Here is a 17,074-nt window from a genome sequence, read left to right as displayed (position 1 = left end):
CTGTTTCTTCCGTCACTAATTAAAACAGAGCTCAAGGCAGGATTGTTTTTTGAGTTCCTCCTTTTAAAAAAAGGGGAAATTAAAACTGTGTCCGGAGATGGTAAATGGACTGCACTTAAATAGCGCTTTTCTACCATAACGGACAAAACGCTTTACGATTTGTCTCTCATTAACCACCGCCCCACACACACACACACACACACACACACACACACACACACACAGTGCTGGTGGCCTGTCCTTCAGTAGCACATTGGGGTTCAGTGTCTCGCTCAAGGACATTTAGACACATAATAGCTGTAAAGTGGTTGACAGATGTAACCAACATCCCACAATGAAAAGATAGCTGTACCTTGTAAGGGTTAAAAAATCCAACTGTTGCAAAAAAATAAAGGAACTATATATTTGGAGGTATTATGTGAATATGCTTTACTGAGAATATAAAGACTTGACTCTCAGGGCGTAAAATGTTCACTTGAGCTTTTAAACTTAAACGGGTTTTGTCTCAGCTGGTGGTTGCAGTGGAACCAGAATGACCAAAATCCTCATGATGATGATCCTGGATGTCATCAGAGTCCACAGTGTTTATGTCTTGCTTATTTCTAGTAGCTTGATTACATCAAATAGAGGAGACTTGCTTTTCTTTTATATCACATTCATGGATGTTTGTGGAAGTAGATACAGTATCTTACACAAAACTGTAAAAAAAATCTTCTCTCTGTCTCTCTCTCTTTTAATGACCAATTTTCAATATTGTTGCAATGTACTTGACTGTGGAATGTTTAGATGCCTGTCTTTGCTCACTCATGCAGTATGTATAGCTCCGCAGAGACATGATTGTCAAGAGCTACATCGGGCAGAACAAAATAGAACAACTTTTTGTTATGTGTTCGAGGATAAGAGGCAGATTTGTGTTGCGTGCAGAGTAAGAGGAGGGATGTGTCTGGCTTCAATCAATACTTCAAATAGCCCACCAAATTGACACTACGCAAATATGTTAAATGTCAGATGAGGTGAGGGGGAGGATGCTGGTGTCAAGATTTGAAATGGTCAGATCCATATCTCTATCTTGTAAGGATACCCACAAAGTGATTCAGCTTGGCATGTTAAAGATCTTCAAGGCAAATGGCATTAATAAGCACTCCTTTCCAATTGGGTGAGGACTAAGTGCAAATACGGCTGTTTCTCAAGCAGAAGCACTGTCAGGACCATGGAAATATATTGGCCTAGTATTGACTGGAGAGAAACTTGCCTGATTCAGATTGTGCATTATTTACACTTCCTGCTCACGGCAGCTGTCATGGATGGCTCATTGCTTGGATCGAACGGCTCCAAATGTTGGGCGACAAAGCATGAAGCTAGATAGAAAACCAGTCATAGAGGGCAAAGAGTGGCTCCGCTTGATCAAAGCTGCAGACCTCTAACAAACTGTGACAGTGGTCACATGGCCAGTGGCCTGTTTAGAAACCTCCACTGCCTTTATACCTATGACCCATAAAGGACACAAGTAACACGTTCAAATAATGTGCAACGTACGATACATGAACCACCCAGGATACAAGCTGTGGTCAGCCAGTTTACAAAGAACATGTTTTTCTCATTTTGCTCCAGTGGTATCTAGCCATGCAGGTACTTTTATATCCGCCCAGGTTGTGGAACATCCATTTCTGAGATGACCTTAATACAATGTACAATAGAGCTGAAGGAATGAGTTCTAAAACCCAGAAATGAGTAAGCATTTTTGCACTTCCAGTTCCTTTCGACTCAAAGTCAATGGGTTTTTTGAATGGGTTTTTGGTTAGATGCATGAAAAAAAGGTCAATTTAAGAGGTTTTTTTTCTACAGCCGTTAGGGCTGGGTAATATATCCAAAATATTCTATCCTGGTATAGGTAATTTCATACATGCAATATTGATATATATATCTCACAATATAGCATGTTTTCTGTTAATTCAATTGATAATTAGTCTTTATGAAATAACCATATGGTCTGCAAGTTCACTTTTGTCTGCTCTTATGTGAATCAAATACTTGACAAATAAAAGGTAACGAGTATTTTCTCATTTTTTTGAGAATATTTAAAAAAACGAGACCGGAGTCTATTCCACATCAGATTTTATGAGAAATTGAAATCAGTATGTGCTCAATTTAGACAATGTAATTGTGTATCACGGTAACACAATATATGATCTCATCACGATAGGATTACTTTAAAATATTAATATTACTTTAAATAAAACAATTATAAATGATCATATTGAAATATCGCCCAGCCCTACAGTAAATTTAGAAAACATGGACGTAGTCAGATAAATGTAGGGGAGCAAAAAGCACCAAATACCCTTCTTACTGTATATGTTGTGGAATATAAGTAAAGAGTCAGATAAAATGGATATACTCAAATAAAGTACGAGCATCTAAAAACTGGGCTTAAGCATATTACTTCCACCACTGGTAGTAACACATCTTTTCAGAAAAAGGGCCCCCTTCCCACTCTTGATAAGTGTATTCTCCAGTGCAGACAGACAACGAATCTGGAGAGATGTTGTTGTTTGTTTTGTTTTTCAAGTCATCTTTCAAAGCACAACAGGAAAAAAAATCCATTCCCCCTCATTTATTTTGGGGTGGAGGCAGACATCTTAGAGATGGATAGCTCAAAACCTAGACAAATAAAACCACAACTATCTGAATGGCTGTATATAATGGAAACACGGAAGCAGACTTCCCTCAGCGACTGCATTTACATATGCTAAAAAAAAATGCAATATTAATGTTAAGACAACCATATGAATAATGCGGGACTCATTTCTAGTTGTACTCCGTAAGATTTTCATCTATTTGATTGTCTTTTAAGTTACTATCTATCAAAGGATGAGTTAAAACAATGGTGACTGATCATACAGTATAACCCACTAATGAAAGCGCTTGTACTTGCCTTTTTGATGAGTATTATTATATCCGTGTCTGTGACGACATTCCCGGGCTAGATGTGTGTGTGTACGTGTGTGTGTGTGTGTGTTTGTGTGTGTGTGTGTGTAGAGAGGTGAATGTCTGTCAATAAAGTCTACAAAAGAGCAAAAAGGAAAAGTCAACACACATAGTAACCGTGAACATGACAAGATGGAGGGCTCTGAAAGAACAGGCTTGCCTGCAATTACATCTTACCGCCAAAGAGGCCACTAGAAACAAGATATCTCAAATCTTACGGAGTACGACTTTAACTGTAATCGTGATTGTGTCAGTGTGATTGCACTTTGCCGTTGAAGAGAGTAAGATCGCAGCAACATTCAGAATTCATACAGTAATGATTGCAGTAACATTGATTGTTGGTGTTATTGACAATAGATGCATTGTTGCAATCATGCAATATTAGCCAGCAACAGTAGCTCAGTAATTTTACAGGGGACTGGTTCCGATCCTGTCCCGCTCCTCTCTTCTCGCAGCACTGAATGTCAATGATAATCGTTCCCGACACAAAGACTCTCGAGTGATCATCTGGATTCTTGTTTTTCACAGTGGCAATGGAAACGGTTTTAGTTGCCACTCCATGATGCCTCACAAACACTCCACTGGGTAATGGTGGTTTGGGAGAAGGTCATGTTTCATGGATAATATCACTGTCATTAGCATTCAAACCACTTGGTGAGTGCTCGTGTTCTCTTGTTTGACAGTTGTATCATCATCATCATCACCCAAGAAGACAGTACATAGAAATATACTATATGCTTCGTTATTGGCATGTACAATACAAAGATTTTTTCCCCAAAAAAATTTATTTATTTGCTTTTTATAACATGTCAATCGAGTTGGTCTTACATTATATTATTAAATACACGTTTAAGTAATGTAATATTAAAGGTATTGTGTATGCTTTGGTTATATCAAATATGTGTCCATGTGTCTGTTTGTGTTCACAAGAAAAATGATCTATGTCTGACTCTTCCCCAATCATTTTCAACAAAATCTTCTCTGCCTCACTTAGTCTTCTTCTCCTGAATTATGGAATATGGTTGTAAAATGAGAAGAAGCACGTCCCACTGTCCCCCACAAAGGACATGGGTCAAAATGTGTATTTTGAAAGGATTAAAATAAAAATTACACAGAAGAGAAACAGACCTGAAACAATATGTCTTTATAAACATGGATCACTTATCTCCCTTACTGCAATAAAACATGTTTTTAAAAGACACAACATAACACACAGATTAAAAACCGTCCACATCTGCTCTCACCAAGGTGTGCTGACTGATGAATCCCATGTGGTCATAATTGTTTATTAGCATAGGTAATACTATTTAAACACTATATAAGGGCAGGTGCTGTGCAGTGTGCAAATACTCTGGCATCAAAAAAGTCTGTAGGAAGAACAGTAGTGAAGTCATTGTAATGTTAAATACAATTCAACATTGTATCAGTACTGGCATTACAGGAGGAAAATCTAATCATGTATAATAATGTATAATAATAATATCTTCCGTTATATGATATATATATCTTATATATAGTTTTCTTGCATTGGACAAACAGATAAAATGTTAAGATAAAAAGAAATAAGAAAACATTGGTGAATTGCAGAGATCAATGGGGGACTAACCAAATATGAACAAAACCTAGATATAAACAAAATAGGAGTACATTTATTAATATGAATCGTTTCCCGCATGAGGCGCATTGGGTTTTATCATTATTATTATTTCATCACTTTTATGACGTACTAATATTTAGATTCACTTCTCACATATGTGACAGCGTTTATTACAAATTTGGGTAATATTTCAGTTCAGATCAAAATAATATCACCCTGTCTGCGATTATTCATAATACAGCCAGATATTAACTTGCCCTGTGCCAAGTTCACAATGAAAGCCCAGACAGTCTGTCCACATTAATAACAGATTATTTGAACACCCTCAGGACACTGACAGCACCCTCTTGCCTCAGCCAATGAAATATAATTAAGAGGATAAGGAATTGATCCTTGATTGTGTGCTCCATTAATATGTATTACTGAAGCCAGTGTATTAAAGGTTTTTTTTAATCAGGTGCTGCTAATGAGTTTTACACAGATCAATATCTCTAAAGCCAGGGTTTGAAGGCCAAATGTATTTGGGCAGCTTCTGTAAACAAAAAAAATGTAGTTCAGCAGTTGCTTGTTTAGAACACATGCGTTCATACATCCAGCACGTACAGTACATGAACCACTGATGTATTAAAATAATCATTTAACGCTTTGATAATTAGAATATTTTGCTTCAGATAAGAGAACCCGAGCTAGTGTCTCACAGCTCTCTAGTGGTCTATTATTTCTGATGAGCCGACATTTTCATTAGAACAGGAAACGGTAGATGAGGCTAAAATAAAACATCACACCGCTTAATCTGTGGGATAATGAAAATAAATGATAAAACTCTGGCTCTTCAGGGGTATGAGGCACTTTTTCATCTTTTACCTTTTAATTCGACTCCTTGCATCTACTTGCGTCTGCTGTTTCATCAATCAATTACTGGGAGGACCATGAAAGGGAAGGACTTAAGAAGCCTTTATTTCTAAATGTTTTTCTCTTGCTAATTTCAAGATATAAAAGCATATTGATCTGTTGTTGTAGCAATTTTAGGTGGAGGTGTTTTTGTTACAAAATGTCTTGCTGTTCAAGTTTTCAGTGTGGTACGTGTGAGTACACACGTTTACATCCACGTTCTGAAGTCTCGTCTGTGCGTCTGCATGTGCGAGTACCTCACAGTGTCTGTTCCTGTGATTGAGCCAGGCCCCCCAAGTCCCCCAGACTCTGTGACAGTGGAGGAGGTGACAGACAGTACAGCCCAGCTGGCCTGGAGTCCCGGCAGAGACAACGGCAGCCCCATCACCAATTACTTCATCCAGACCAGGACTCCCTTCACTGTGGGCTGGCAGAGGGTTAACACAGGTAGGCAGCACTTAAAGATGAAATTTCATCTTTATACTACCACATGATGTTATTCAGATAATTCAGGGATCTCCACAGGGAAATTCTCTTCCTGCTTCAGCCGAGAGGTCGTAGTGTAGGGTCAGCCACAGAACGAAGGCTCCGGAGACGGAAGGGATTGCGGGTCTTACTCTAGAGAACTAGAGGTCATTGTTACTGCTTTTACATGATCTCATTTAAACCACTTTAATGACCTCTACACCTGCCTCAGTCGAAATCAAAAACCTTTTCATCTGCTAAGTAAAGTCAAGTCTGTGCGGATGACCTCTTATTCCTACGGACGTTGAATGAACTTATTGCAGGTTGCTTCAGACAGAGGTGTCTGCCAAATGAATGTAATGTAATGCAATTAATTTAGCACCTTATTAGTTTGTACTCACTGATCAATGGAAAACTGTTATTGTATATTTTTATTTGTTGTCCTTCGCTACATGTTAAAAAAGATACCAAAGAATTAGCACAAATCCACATACAAATTTTTACCTCTTATAAATGAATGCACACAATGTGAAATAAATGTACAAAAGGGTACATTACACCAACAGTACAGTAGCTTACCTTTGTGCTCTGCATTTAATCCATCGTTAGTATTAAGGACATGGACACTTGCATGTCAGTTTAAGAGTTTATTTTAATTTGATAATTAATTCTGACAATCTAGACTGAAAACCAAAGCTCACCTCACATTCATTACAAATACATACTTGATTTGTCTTTTTCATTGTATTATTTTGTCATTGTGTACAGATTTGGTTCTCTTTTTTATGTTTTATTCCACATGTTCAGATATTTCTATCTTATGTATAGTATATATTGTTCATTTTCTGTTTGTTTTGGGGTTTTTTTCCAGTCCCAGTGATCGTCAATGGGAACACACTGACAGCCACTGTAGTGGACCTCAATGCCTGGGTGGAATATGAGTTTCGTGTTTTGGCCAAAAACAGTGTTGGAGTCGGAGAACCCAGCCCTGTATCAGTCAAGACAAGGACAGAGGACGCAGGTACAGTAAATGTGATTAACTCTTCCCCCATGGATCACTCAACGCTATCAGAGACTATCTTTAAAAAGACAAATGGTTTAGGATTATACTAGCATCTCTTTTTGTACAACTATCTCAAGCCTGAGGTGTTTCTTATGTGATTTTGTGAGTGAACGAGGGCTCCATGTTGTGTAGTTCCTGATGCAGCGCCAGGTGACGTGGGTGGAGGAGGTGGAAGCAGATCAGAATTGGTCATCACATGGGAGGTAAGTCATCAGTCTTATGTTCTAGTCTATTATTCATAGTACCTGCAGTTAATCTTTTTCATTCTTGAGAGGTGCCTAATATTTCTTGCTAAATCAAACCCACTGCTCTGCTTGGCCTGTGGGTGTCATAAATTTTGGGTCAATTGAAGTATGGTGCTGCAGTCGTTATAATTTCTTACTTAAAGAGTCTGCGTGTATGGAAGCAACAATGGAAGGTATACATAAGCAGAACACTTAATGTGACATTTATTGTCATTTATGAGGCTTCAATCTGTGGTGAATTATTATTCGGCCAAATCTGCAATGCTCAATTATAGCAATGAAGTAAACTGGTTGAGAAATAATAGAATAATGTGGATATGAGAGATGTCATTAGTTGGCTATAGCTTTCTCATTATTTGGGTTTCCTCATTTCATTCAAATCAGAGATAACTTTTAATTTTAAAAGCTGCACCGACATTTTGTAATGAGCTTAGATTTTTTTTTTTAATGGCATTTTACTGCTCATTTCATTTCGTCAGGTGGGTCAGAAAAGCAATTTGTGGGTCACGCACTTCTTTTGGCATTGTGAGGGTTGGTGGTGATTGCGTCAGCCCAGCGGCAGAATGAACGTGAGTGGCTTGTATATGTTTTAATATCACTATAGTTTTGTGTTTCACTCTCAGCCTGTCCCTGAAGAACTACAGAATGGTGAGAGCTTTGGTTACATCATTGCTTTCCGCGCCTTTGGAGAAGTCAGCTGGACTCACGTGGCCACCTCTGCCCCTGGTGCATCGCGCTACGTGTACCGCAACGATAGCATCGCTCCCTTCTCTCCATTTCATGTCAAGGTTGGCACGTACAACAGCAAAGGACAGGGACCCTTCAGCCCTGTGGTCACGATCTACTCTGCAGAGATAGGTAAGAGAATGGACGTGAGCGCAGTATAACGAAATTTAACAGCCTTCCTCATTTAAGACTATTTATTTTTGGAGCTTCTTTAACAACTCAACAGCAAAGCCCCAGGGATTGGTGAGATTTGTCCAGAGATGCTGAAAGCTTTGGGTGGGGAGGGGCTGTCTTCGTTGACACATCTCTTCATGATTGCGTGGGAGTCTGGGACAGTGCCGAGAGTGGCAGACCGGGGTGGTGGTTCCCCTCTTCGAAAAGGGGGACCAGAGAGTGTGTGTCAATTACAAGGGTATCACACTACTCATCCTCCCTGGTAAAGTCTACTCCAAGGTGCTGGAAAGGAGGGTTCATCCTATAGTCGAACCTCAGGTTGAAGAAAAACAATGGGGTTTCCGTCCTGGACATGGAACAACGGACCAGCTCTTCACTCTCACAAGGATCCTGGAGGGGGCCTCGGAGTATGTCCATCTGGTCTAAATGTGTTTTGTAGATCTGGAGAAGGCATATGACCAGGTCCCCCGGGAGATATTGTGGGAGGTGCTAGGAGTACGGGGTGAGGGGGTCACTTCTGTTGGCCATCTAATCTCTGTACACTCAAATCAAGAGCTGTGTCCGGATTCTCAGCAGTAAGTTGGATTGTTCCTGGTGGGGGTTGGCCTACGCCAGGGCTGCGCTTTGTCACCAATCCTGTTTGTGATATTCGCATAGTCGTTGGGGGAGTGGTTGCAGTTCGGTGGGCTGGGGATCCCATTTCTGCTTTTTGCAGATGATATGGTCCTGATGGCATCATCGGTCAGTGACCTTCAGCACTCACTGGATTGGTTCGCAGCAGTGAAATGGCTCAGATGAGGATAAGCACCTCTAAAACTAAGGCCATGGCTCTCAGCAGCAAACCAGTGAATTGCTTACTCCAGGCATGGAAAGAGTCCTTACCCCAAGTGAAGGACTTCAAGTACCTTGGGGTCTTGTTCACGATTGAGGGGACGATGGAGCGTTAGTTTGGCCAGAGAATCGGAGCAGTGGAGGCGGTATTGCAGTTGCTTTACCGCACTGTTGGGAAAAAAGAGAGCTGAGCCAGAAGGCAAAGCTAGAAAGCTACAGGTCAATCTTCGTTCCTATCTCAGCTGTGGTCATGAAAGAACAAGGAGGCGGGTACAAGTGGCTGAAATGGGGCTGGCAGCACCCTTAGAGCTAGGGTAAGAAGTTCAGCCATCTGTGAGGAACTCTGAGTAGAGCCGCTGCTCCTCTGCGTTGAAAGGAGCCAGTTGAGGTGGTTCAGGCATCTATTAAGGATGCTCCCTGGGCGCTTCCCTAGGGAGGTGTTCCAGGCACGTCCAGCTGGGAGGAGGCCTCGGGGAAGACCATAGACTGTATAAAAAGTGGACGTAGCCTCTCCGCCGGGCCGATACTCTCAACTTGATCCAATCATATTCGCCTCTGGGAGGCCAAAAATGCCAATAAAATAAAAACTAGCCAAAAATATTCACCCTCCTAAGTGTTGTCATGATGATATGACTTAAACATACAGACGAGAATGTTTTTTGTAAACAAGTCCTAAATAGGTTTAGTTATGCTGTGAAAACGGCCTGTTTAACATGGAGGGTCAATGATAAATTGCTCTATTATGCAAACTACTCCTACTGGACACTCCGAGAACTTCAGTTTTTGGCACTTCCTATTGGATCAACCAGGAAGTCGCTGTGGTGGGTGCTTGGGGAAGACCCAGGACTAGGTGGAGAGATTAAATCTACACATTTGCCCTGGGAACACCACAGGATCCCCCAGTTAGAGCTGGTTAATGTGGCCCGGGAAAGGGAAGTTTGGGGTCCCCTGCTAGAGCTGCTGCCCCAGCAATCCGACCCTGGATAAGCGGTTGAAGATGAGTGAGCTTATCATACTACAAGTTATAGGTACAGTGTTGGCCAGCCTGACTGCGTCTTCCCAGACAATACTGAAGCATCTGTATGTGTCGAGTTGGGAGAACCGTTTTGTCTCTCAGCAGCTCCTGAATTTACTTAACCAAAATAGTTGTCATGTGGGCTCCATGGGAAGAAATCATAACTGTTTAACTGATTCATTGTCTTTATTTCCGCGCCCAGTGCAGAGTGAGGGGTAGCTTGTACTGACAGTCACACACAGAAATGTAGATACAGTTAAATGTTCAAAACACATATACAGTGTGAGAAAACACTGGTGGGGGTCGATGTATTTAATAAAATGGAAATGTAATTGTTCGGTAGGATGAGCGAGAGGCAGTCCTCAAAACGCTTTTAAACGGGCTCTCTGTGTGGAGCAGAGACTATCTTGACAGGCTGGGCTGCAAGGGTATACTTTCGGGAGGTGTGTGTGTGTGTGTGAGTGGTGTTTTCGCAAAGCTACAAAGCTTTCTCTGTATTTGAAAAAGACAAAGATCATGGAAATGTTTTTATTCCATCTACTGGGCTGAGAGAGCTTGAGAGAAGAGAAAAATGAAAAAATATATTGTAGAAATCGTTCTCATTGTAAAAAAAAAGGGCATAGAAAATGTTGAAAAATAGAAAATTTGACAGTACAGGCAGATTGCCTCCAAATATCACCAATCTTTTGAATGGCTATTCTGAAGTGAAAACCTGTTGGCATTTAGATCTATGCTACCACTCAGCATGTTGAGAGGCGGTCAGTCTGTAGTGTAGTGTTGGTCTATTTACCAACAGCACCTGTGTGTGATGATTCATACAAGCAGAGATCAACAAGAATGCCGCACAGTCATAAATGTAGAAACTGAAGAGATTTGTTGTGCTTGTCTTTGTGCTGTTGGAAGGAGGCAGCAGTGCTCAGTTTCCTGTCGTCTGTTTTCAGAGCCAAGCGGGATGCCAACAGGAGTTTGGGCCAGAAGTGTCTCAGCCTCTGAGATTGAGGTGAATTGGCAGGCTCTCTCCTTCACCCCTGAAAGGGTTCTGGGCTATGAGGTACATTTTACCCTTTTAAATGGAAATAGAATCACACGCACACACAACACAATTCCAATGCTTGTTATCACCCCTGTTGTACCTCAAAGCCATCACTTCCAAACTCTGCGTCGCCATGGAAATGGCTGTTTCAGTTGGGCGACTGTTGTAGCCAAAATTATACAGTTCTTTGTACCGACTTGACAGGAAAACATGCCAGAGCTTTTGCAAGTGAATAAAGAAAAATTCCTGTCCGCATGCCTTTTCAAGTTGCCTTCAGTTATGTGGTATCATGGTGCAGAACTATGCTGCAATACCATACCTCATGTCACTAGATAAAATAGGAATATGAAGCTATTCTACTATAACTATTTTAAACCAAAAACAGCATCATTCTATTTTATCTTTAAAAACTGGGACAGCCGGATGACCTCGTCTGTACACTTCTGAATCATCGGGGTGATTAAATGTTATATTATAAGATGTTGTTGTTATTCTTTTCCTCAGTAAAATCAAAATTGTTTCAATATTTCCATCTGGGAAAGTGAGCTCTTGTGCCATTTTCATATCTGAGTGACTCCAGTGTTGTCAACGTCACATTCAATAATGATAACAGAAAGACAGATGGCTGAGGGGATGGATGATATAATATATTTTCAGTTTAATGGTTAAAAGAAACCATTTATTATGATTGGTATCTTACTAGTTGCAATATTATATATTATAATGATTGCAACTATAATAAATAATAAAAAAAATGTAAATGCATATCATAATTAGCTAGCTTTTCATTAGTGGAAAAATAAATATTACATGCTGCATTACGCTACACAGATTGATGTATTGTAGCACTGAAATGATTACATAATAAATCCATTAGTCAGGCGACAAAGAAATCCTGATTGTTAATTTTGATAATTGATGAATCGTTGTAGTGATCAAGCAAAAATGCAAAGCTGGTCCTACTTCTGTTTTATATTATTGTAAATTTAATACCTTTGTGTTTTCAAGTGCTGGTTGGACAAAATAATAATGTTGATGGGGTCACTTTGAGCTTTGGGAAATTATGATGTGATTTTTTTTATTTGTTTTTTTATTTAATTATTAAATAATTTATGAATTACTCAAAAGAAATCAGTAGATTAATCCATAAGGAAAAAGATAAACCATTCCCTACTATCTCTGTAGTATTCTGAACTTAGTGAAACATTTGACAAGTAATAACATTAGACATTAACGAAGACTTTGTAATGTCAAATCAAATATCCTAATGGAATGGTAAAAGAAATGTGGGATCTTAAGAGGAAACACCCAGAGGCGACAACACTACATTTCTCTAAAGACATCAAATACAACTACAAATACTGGTTAGATTTATATGTGTGTATCAAAATTGTGTGCTACTGATGTTCACATGTATGTTCCAATCCAAAGGGATATATCGCAGTTAAATCCCACATGACACGCTCTCCGTCTCAAACAGGTGGCGTACTGGGAAGATGACACGAAACCAGAGACCATGGGTAAGGTTAGGGTGCCCTGGAACCAAACCTCGGTCACAGTGAGCGGCTTGGCAGGGAACACGCAGTTTTTCCTAACAGTCAGCGCCTTCAACACAGCAGGCACCGGCCCCTTTCTACCTGCAATCAATGTCACCACGAAAAAGCCACGTAAGTTGTGTAAGACGCCCTGCTGCTGCCTGTGTTTTTGATTTTGTATCCTGACTGTTTATAATTCAAGTCAGCTGATATATATATATATATATATATATATATATATATATATATATATATATATATATATATATATATGAATATGCTTCTTCTAATGTCATTTTTTGAAGTATTATTGAATGAAATGTGATAATTCCTGTAGAATACTGTGACAGTAATATCTTTCTGTGTTGACATATAGAAATAAATTATTTTTCTATAATTTAGCACCGGCCCAGCCACCACTGAATGTCGAATGGACCCTAATTGGCTCTCAGCTGTCTCTATACTGGGAACCTGTGGTGGCAATGGAATCAGAGTCAGAAGTTACAGGATACCAAGTGAGTTTTACTTTCTCAATATCCTCCACAGTAACGTGTTTATTCCTATTATGTCTCAGATTGAGTTAAAGTGTGGAATTTACCTGCGTGTTGGCTCAGTCTAAGCTGTCAGGCTTTAAAAAAAACATGTTTACAATGCGTCACCCACCTTGTTTCAGCTGTCATACAGGAGGCAGAGGCACAAAGAGGTAAACACACTCACAACAGCCAATTCAACAGCAGAGCTGACCCTCCCCGAGGACGATGACGACTACATCATCCACATTCAGACGCTAAGTGAAGGAGGGCTGGGCCCTGCCTCGGACCCCATACAAATCCACCAACTAAGTAAGCTTGTTGTTCACAGTTGAGGTGGTTATCCAACAAAAACTGTCCTTCGATTTTATAGACAGTGTTCATCTTCACGCTTGGCGGGCGTTTTGCTGAGGAAGCACAGTGTCAAGGGCAAGCACTTTGGATTTACAGGGTATCAGTGTTGGGTTTCGATACTCAAAAAAAATGTATTTATACTCATTACTCTCATGACAAAGAAAAAAATGTCTTTACGTATTACTCCCCTGCCAATATTAATTGGTTACACAACTCGCTCTATTACTTTTCCATTACAACACACAAAATTGGTAATTGCATCCTTTCTCATCAAAATTCTGACTTAACATGTGCGCCTCTGTGTGAAAGTCAAGGTAAATCGCCGGTAAGCGCTGCAATGGCTTCAGACTAGCAGCTTTTTTCTGCAAAGCACACCTGGCTCAAACTAAATGAATCTGGGGACTCGTTCGATTGGATCGTTGGATTTCAAATCAGTAGGGGGTTACAACAAAAGTAAGGTTGTAACTAGTTGTATTTTTTAAATGTTAGTTACACTATTCCTTACTGGTGAAAGCAATATTATTACTGTAATACATAACTAATAAATAGTTACTGCCCAACACTGATTAGTAGTGCTTTATGAAAACACTGATTAGTAGTGCTTAATAAAAAGGGGACCCCTCTCACGCTGTTTTCAGAGGAGGTTCCCTATTAACTGTTACATCGCCAAATGGCAAGCTGGGTACAGGTCGCTCTCCATCACTACAGTACAGTCAAGAACAAATGAAGAAAGAGATACCAGGGATGTTACATTGTAGCAAACTCAAACATTTTAAGCATCAGAAATAGCATGGAAATAGCCTGGTCCCAAAAACATAGCAAATTACCCGTATACTGTAGCATCGCTATGGGACGCAACAATGTCATGGCAGATTTGCTCAGGACCCGAGGAAGCACAGGGTCGAGTGTGAAGTTGTTTGGGTGAGAGCTTCTCGAGAAAGCTGCAAGCAGTAATACCACAAGAAAAGCAATCGATCAGTCTGTTCCCTACAGGCACGTTTGAACGGGCATTGCACTAGTGTGGTCAAAACTTGAAAGTTCACAGAATAATACGAGTTCAGTTTGCCACTGGCTGCATTTTTCCATTCCCTCTCAGATGGAAGAAGAAAAAGTGTTATTTTTAGTCTTAAGCTGCTTGCACTGAAATATGCTGATGCCACAGTGTTACAGAAAAACACAGCAGACACGTTTGACACATAGATTCAACGGGACCTCAGTTTTTCAGAAGTTCTTTTTTTAAAATTGTTTACCCACTCTTGTAGATGCATTCACTTCGCACTTTTTAAACCTGACAGGGACATTTTGTCCTCCGTTGACTCACCATTACTTGTGTCCCCAGCCATCCTCGCCAGGCTCTTCCAGGTTTATATTTTGCCGAAATATGCAGCACAATCCATCTCTGTCGCAGAGGATGACTTCCACTTTTACTAGATGCGATTACTGTCCTGTGGGACTCCAGGGGGGGCTCCTCTTCCTAGACTTACACCTAGACTTCTCTTTATTGATCCCTTTGGGATGACTTCCGCAGGGAAATTTAATTTTCAGCAGCTTACAAAAAAAGTATAAAAGTATGTTGCTCTAAATGCTAATTTGCATTGTTGATATTCTGTGTTGAATCCCTGAAAACAGCAGTTAAGAGAGATACAATTTCAAGCTGGCCTTTCTTTGAAACTTCCTTTGAAAAGTAGGCTACTTTTTTTCTAGAGATTTTTTGGATACTGTAAAGAAAAAAGATGTGGGCAAAACACATTAGTAGGCAAAATGGAATGCTGTGTTCATAGAAACTAGTAGCTTTGAAACATCAGGAGTGGTTTAGGAGGCCTCTTTTGCATAAATAATACATCTTTTTTTTCTGAGAAAGGGTTTTATATGGATGTCATTACAGGGAAATAGTACAAGAGCTAATTGACTAACTTAAATCATACATGAGAAATTAGTGATGAGAGTAAAACTGTATCAGGCTCCTGGTCCCTTTACACCCAACTCCCTTAGTACATTTTTTTTACTTAGAAATGTCGTCGTAAGCCAGGACATAAATACGTTTTTGCCACATAAGTACCCTTGTTAAACATCAGTATGCATGTTTTATGATTTGGAAATTTAAATATCTAATATCTATTCAGTTAGATTGTTTTTGGCAAATCTGTGTTCAGCTGACACCACAGGTAACATAGCAGAGAGCTAATTAAAGGGGAAAAAAGCCCATTTTCAAAATTCACACATGATTTTCCTATGGTATAACACAGTCAATTAGCAAACATGAACAACTCTCTCCAAATCCAAAAACTAGAGTGTTAAAACTCACATTTGTGATGTCATCAAGTAGCCATTGACAATGAATTGGGAAAGATGTTGTAGATGACAGTGAGAGTTTTGTATTGCTTCAGAACTCTACAGTAGAATAAAGCTCATTTGGGTATAAATAGAAAATAATCAAAGTCAGTCTCCCATTCATTGTCTACGGGACAGCTCCAGACTTTATACTTGATGACATCACAAGTTTAAGACTCTCATTTTTTAAGGCCTTGGAAATAACATATTGTACTGTAATTCGTCATTCAGGTGTTGTTCCCCTCTAAGACAAGGGATAAAATGGATGTCCCAAAGTCTTGATGCTGCTGCCAACCATCTGCTTCCTCCTGCAGGTTTAATATCAGTTTATCACGTGTTTTTTTCTTTTTTCACATTCCAGGTATGAGTGCCCGCGGCTCGAGAGCCTGGAGTGTGGACATCTCCCCCGTCTCCATGCTCCTCGCCATCGCAATATCAACATTCAGGTCAACGTCGTGACAAAATGACAAACTCTGCTCTGTTTTTTGACCTTCTTATTGATATTTTTTTTTCTTGAATTTGTGAAAGTTACTGAGTTTTTTTCTCTCATTTTTGGAGGTGACCACATACTATTTTACAGTGTTAGATTGCGGGTATGAGGCAGCACAAGAGTGGAGCGTGCTGTCAGGCACTTAATTAACGGTAAATGCTTGAGCTTTGTTTAGGTTTTTTTTACATAGGTCTGATATTTTTGCCAGTTGGAACAATGCTCCATTTCAACTCTTTCTTCGACTCTAGATTGATACTGATGCCTTACTTCCATCCATGTGCCAAAGTAGTTTCTTCTTCTTGTTGTTATCGCTCAGATCACTACATGCTTTTCCTCAACATTTTATTCCTCACAGTTTCTTATAGTTGAAGGTCTCAGCGTACCGTGCGGAGGGGCCGTGATCAGAAGTTGTATTTTGTATTTTTCAATTTTTTCAGTTTTCCTCTCCACGTCTGAATTGGCGAGTAGGAACATGTTCATTCACCCGTGCCCGTGCCTTTGGAGATTCTTGTTACGGCGTCACTTACAGTATAGACACTAGTCACCGATCCTCAGTATTTCGGAACATACTGCAGCAACCTTCATCTTTACGTGCTCCATTTAAAAATTGTCGCAGATGACACTCATAAAAACAGCTCACAGTGCCGATGTTATCCATTTATGTTTTATTATTTGATTGTGGAGAGCAGATTGTGATACCACGAGGGCTCCTACGGGTTGTAATGCCTCAAACCAGTTATTGTGATGGCCCGCTGATTGATGGATTGGACTTTCTCTCTATTTTCGAAGATTACATCTGCCTGTAC

At 39.9% G+C, this 17,074-nt stretch overlaps 1 protein-coding gene across 1 annotated transcript in view; it reads left to right on the top strand.

The window, feature by feature from the left end:
• The window catches only part of cntn3a.2 (contactin 3a, tandem duplicate 2), a gene marked incomplete at both ends in the record, with an annotated part of 32,637 nt that extends 16,400 nt beyond the window's left edge, over positions 1-16,237 (top strand). Inside the window, 9 exons of the mRNA XM_083920579.1 lie at positions 5,765-5,923; positions 6,813-6,962; positions 7,137-7,207; positions 7,873-8,107; positions 10,937-11,046; positions 12,509-12,695; positions 12,966-13,078; positions 13,237-13,405; positions 16,140-16,237. Coding sequence (XP_083776705.1) covers positions 5,765-5,923; positions 6,813-6,962; positions 7,137-7,207; positions 7,873-8,107; positions 10,937-11,046; positions 12,509-12,695; positions 12,966-13,078; positions 13,237-13,405; positions 16,140-16,237 — 1,292 coding nt within the window. The remainder of the gene's footprint in view (positions 1-5,764; positions 5,924-6,812; positions 6,963-7,136; positions 7,208-7,872; positions 8,108-10,936; positions 11,047-12,508; positions 12,696-12,965; positions 13,079-13,236; positions 13,406-16,139) is intronic.
• Between the last annotated feature and the right edge of the window lie 837 nt (positions 16,238-17,074).

Source organism: Echiichthys vipera, assembly GCF_963691815.1.
Source record: "Echiichthys vipera genome assembly, chromosome: 9".
Lineage (NCBI taxonomy): Eukaryota > Metazoa > Chordata > Actinopteri > Perciformes > Trachinidae > Echiichthys > Echiichthys vipera.
Note: the sequence above shows the minus strand (reverse complement) of the source record. Positions and strands in the feature narration are given on the sequence as shown.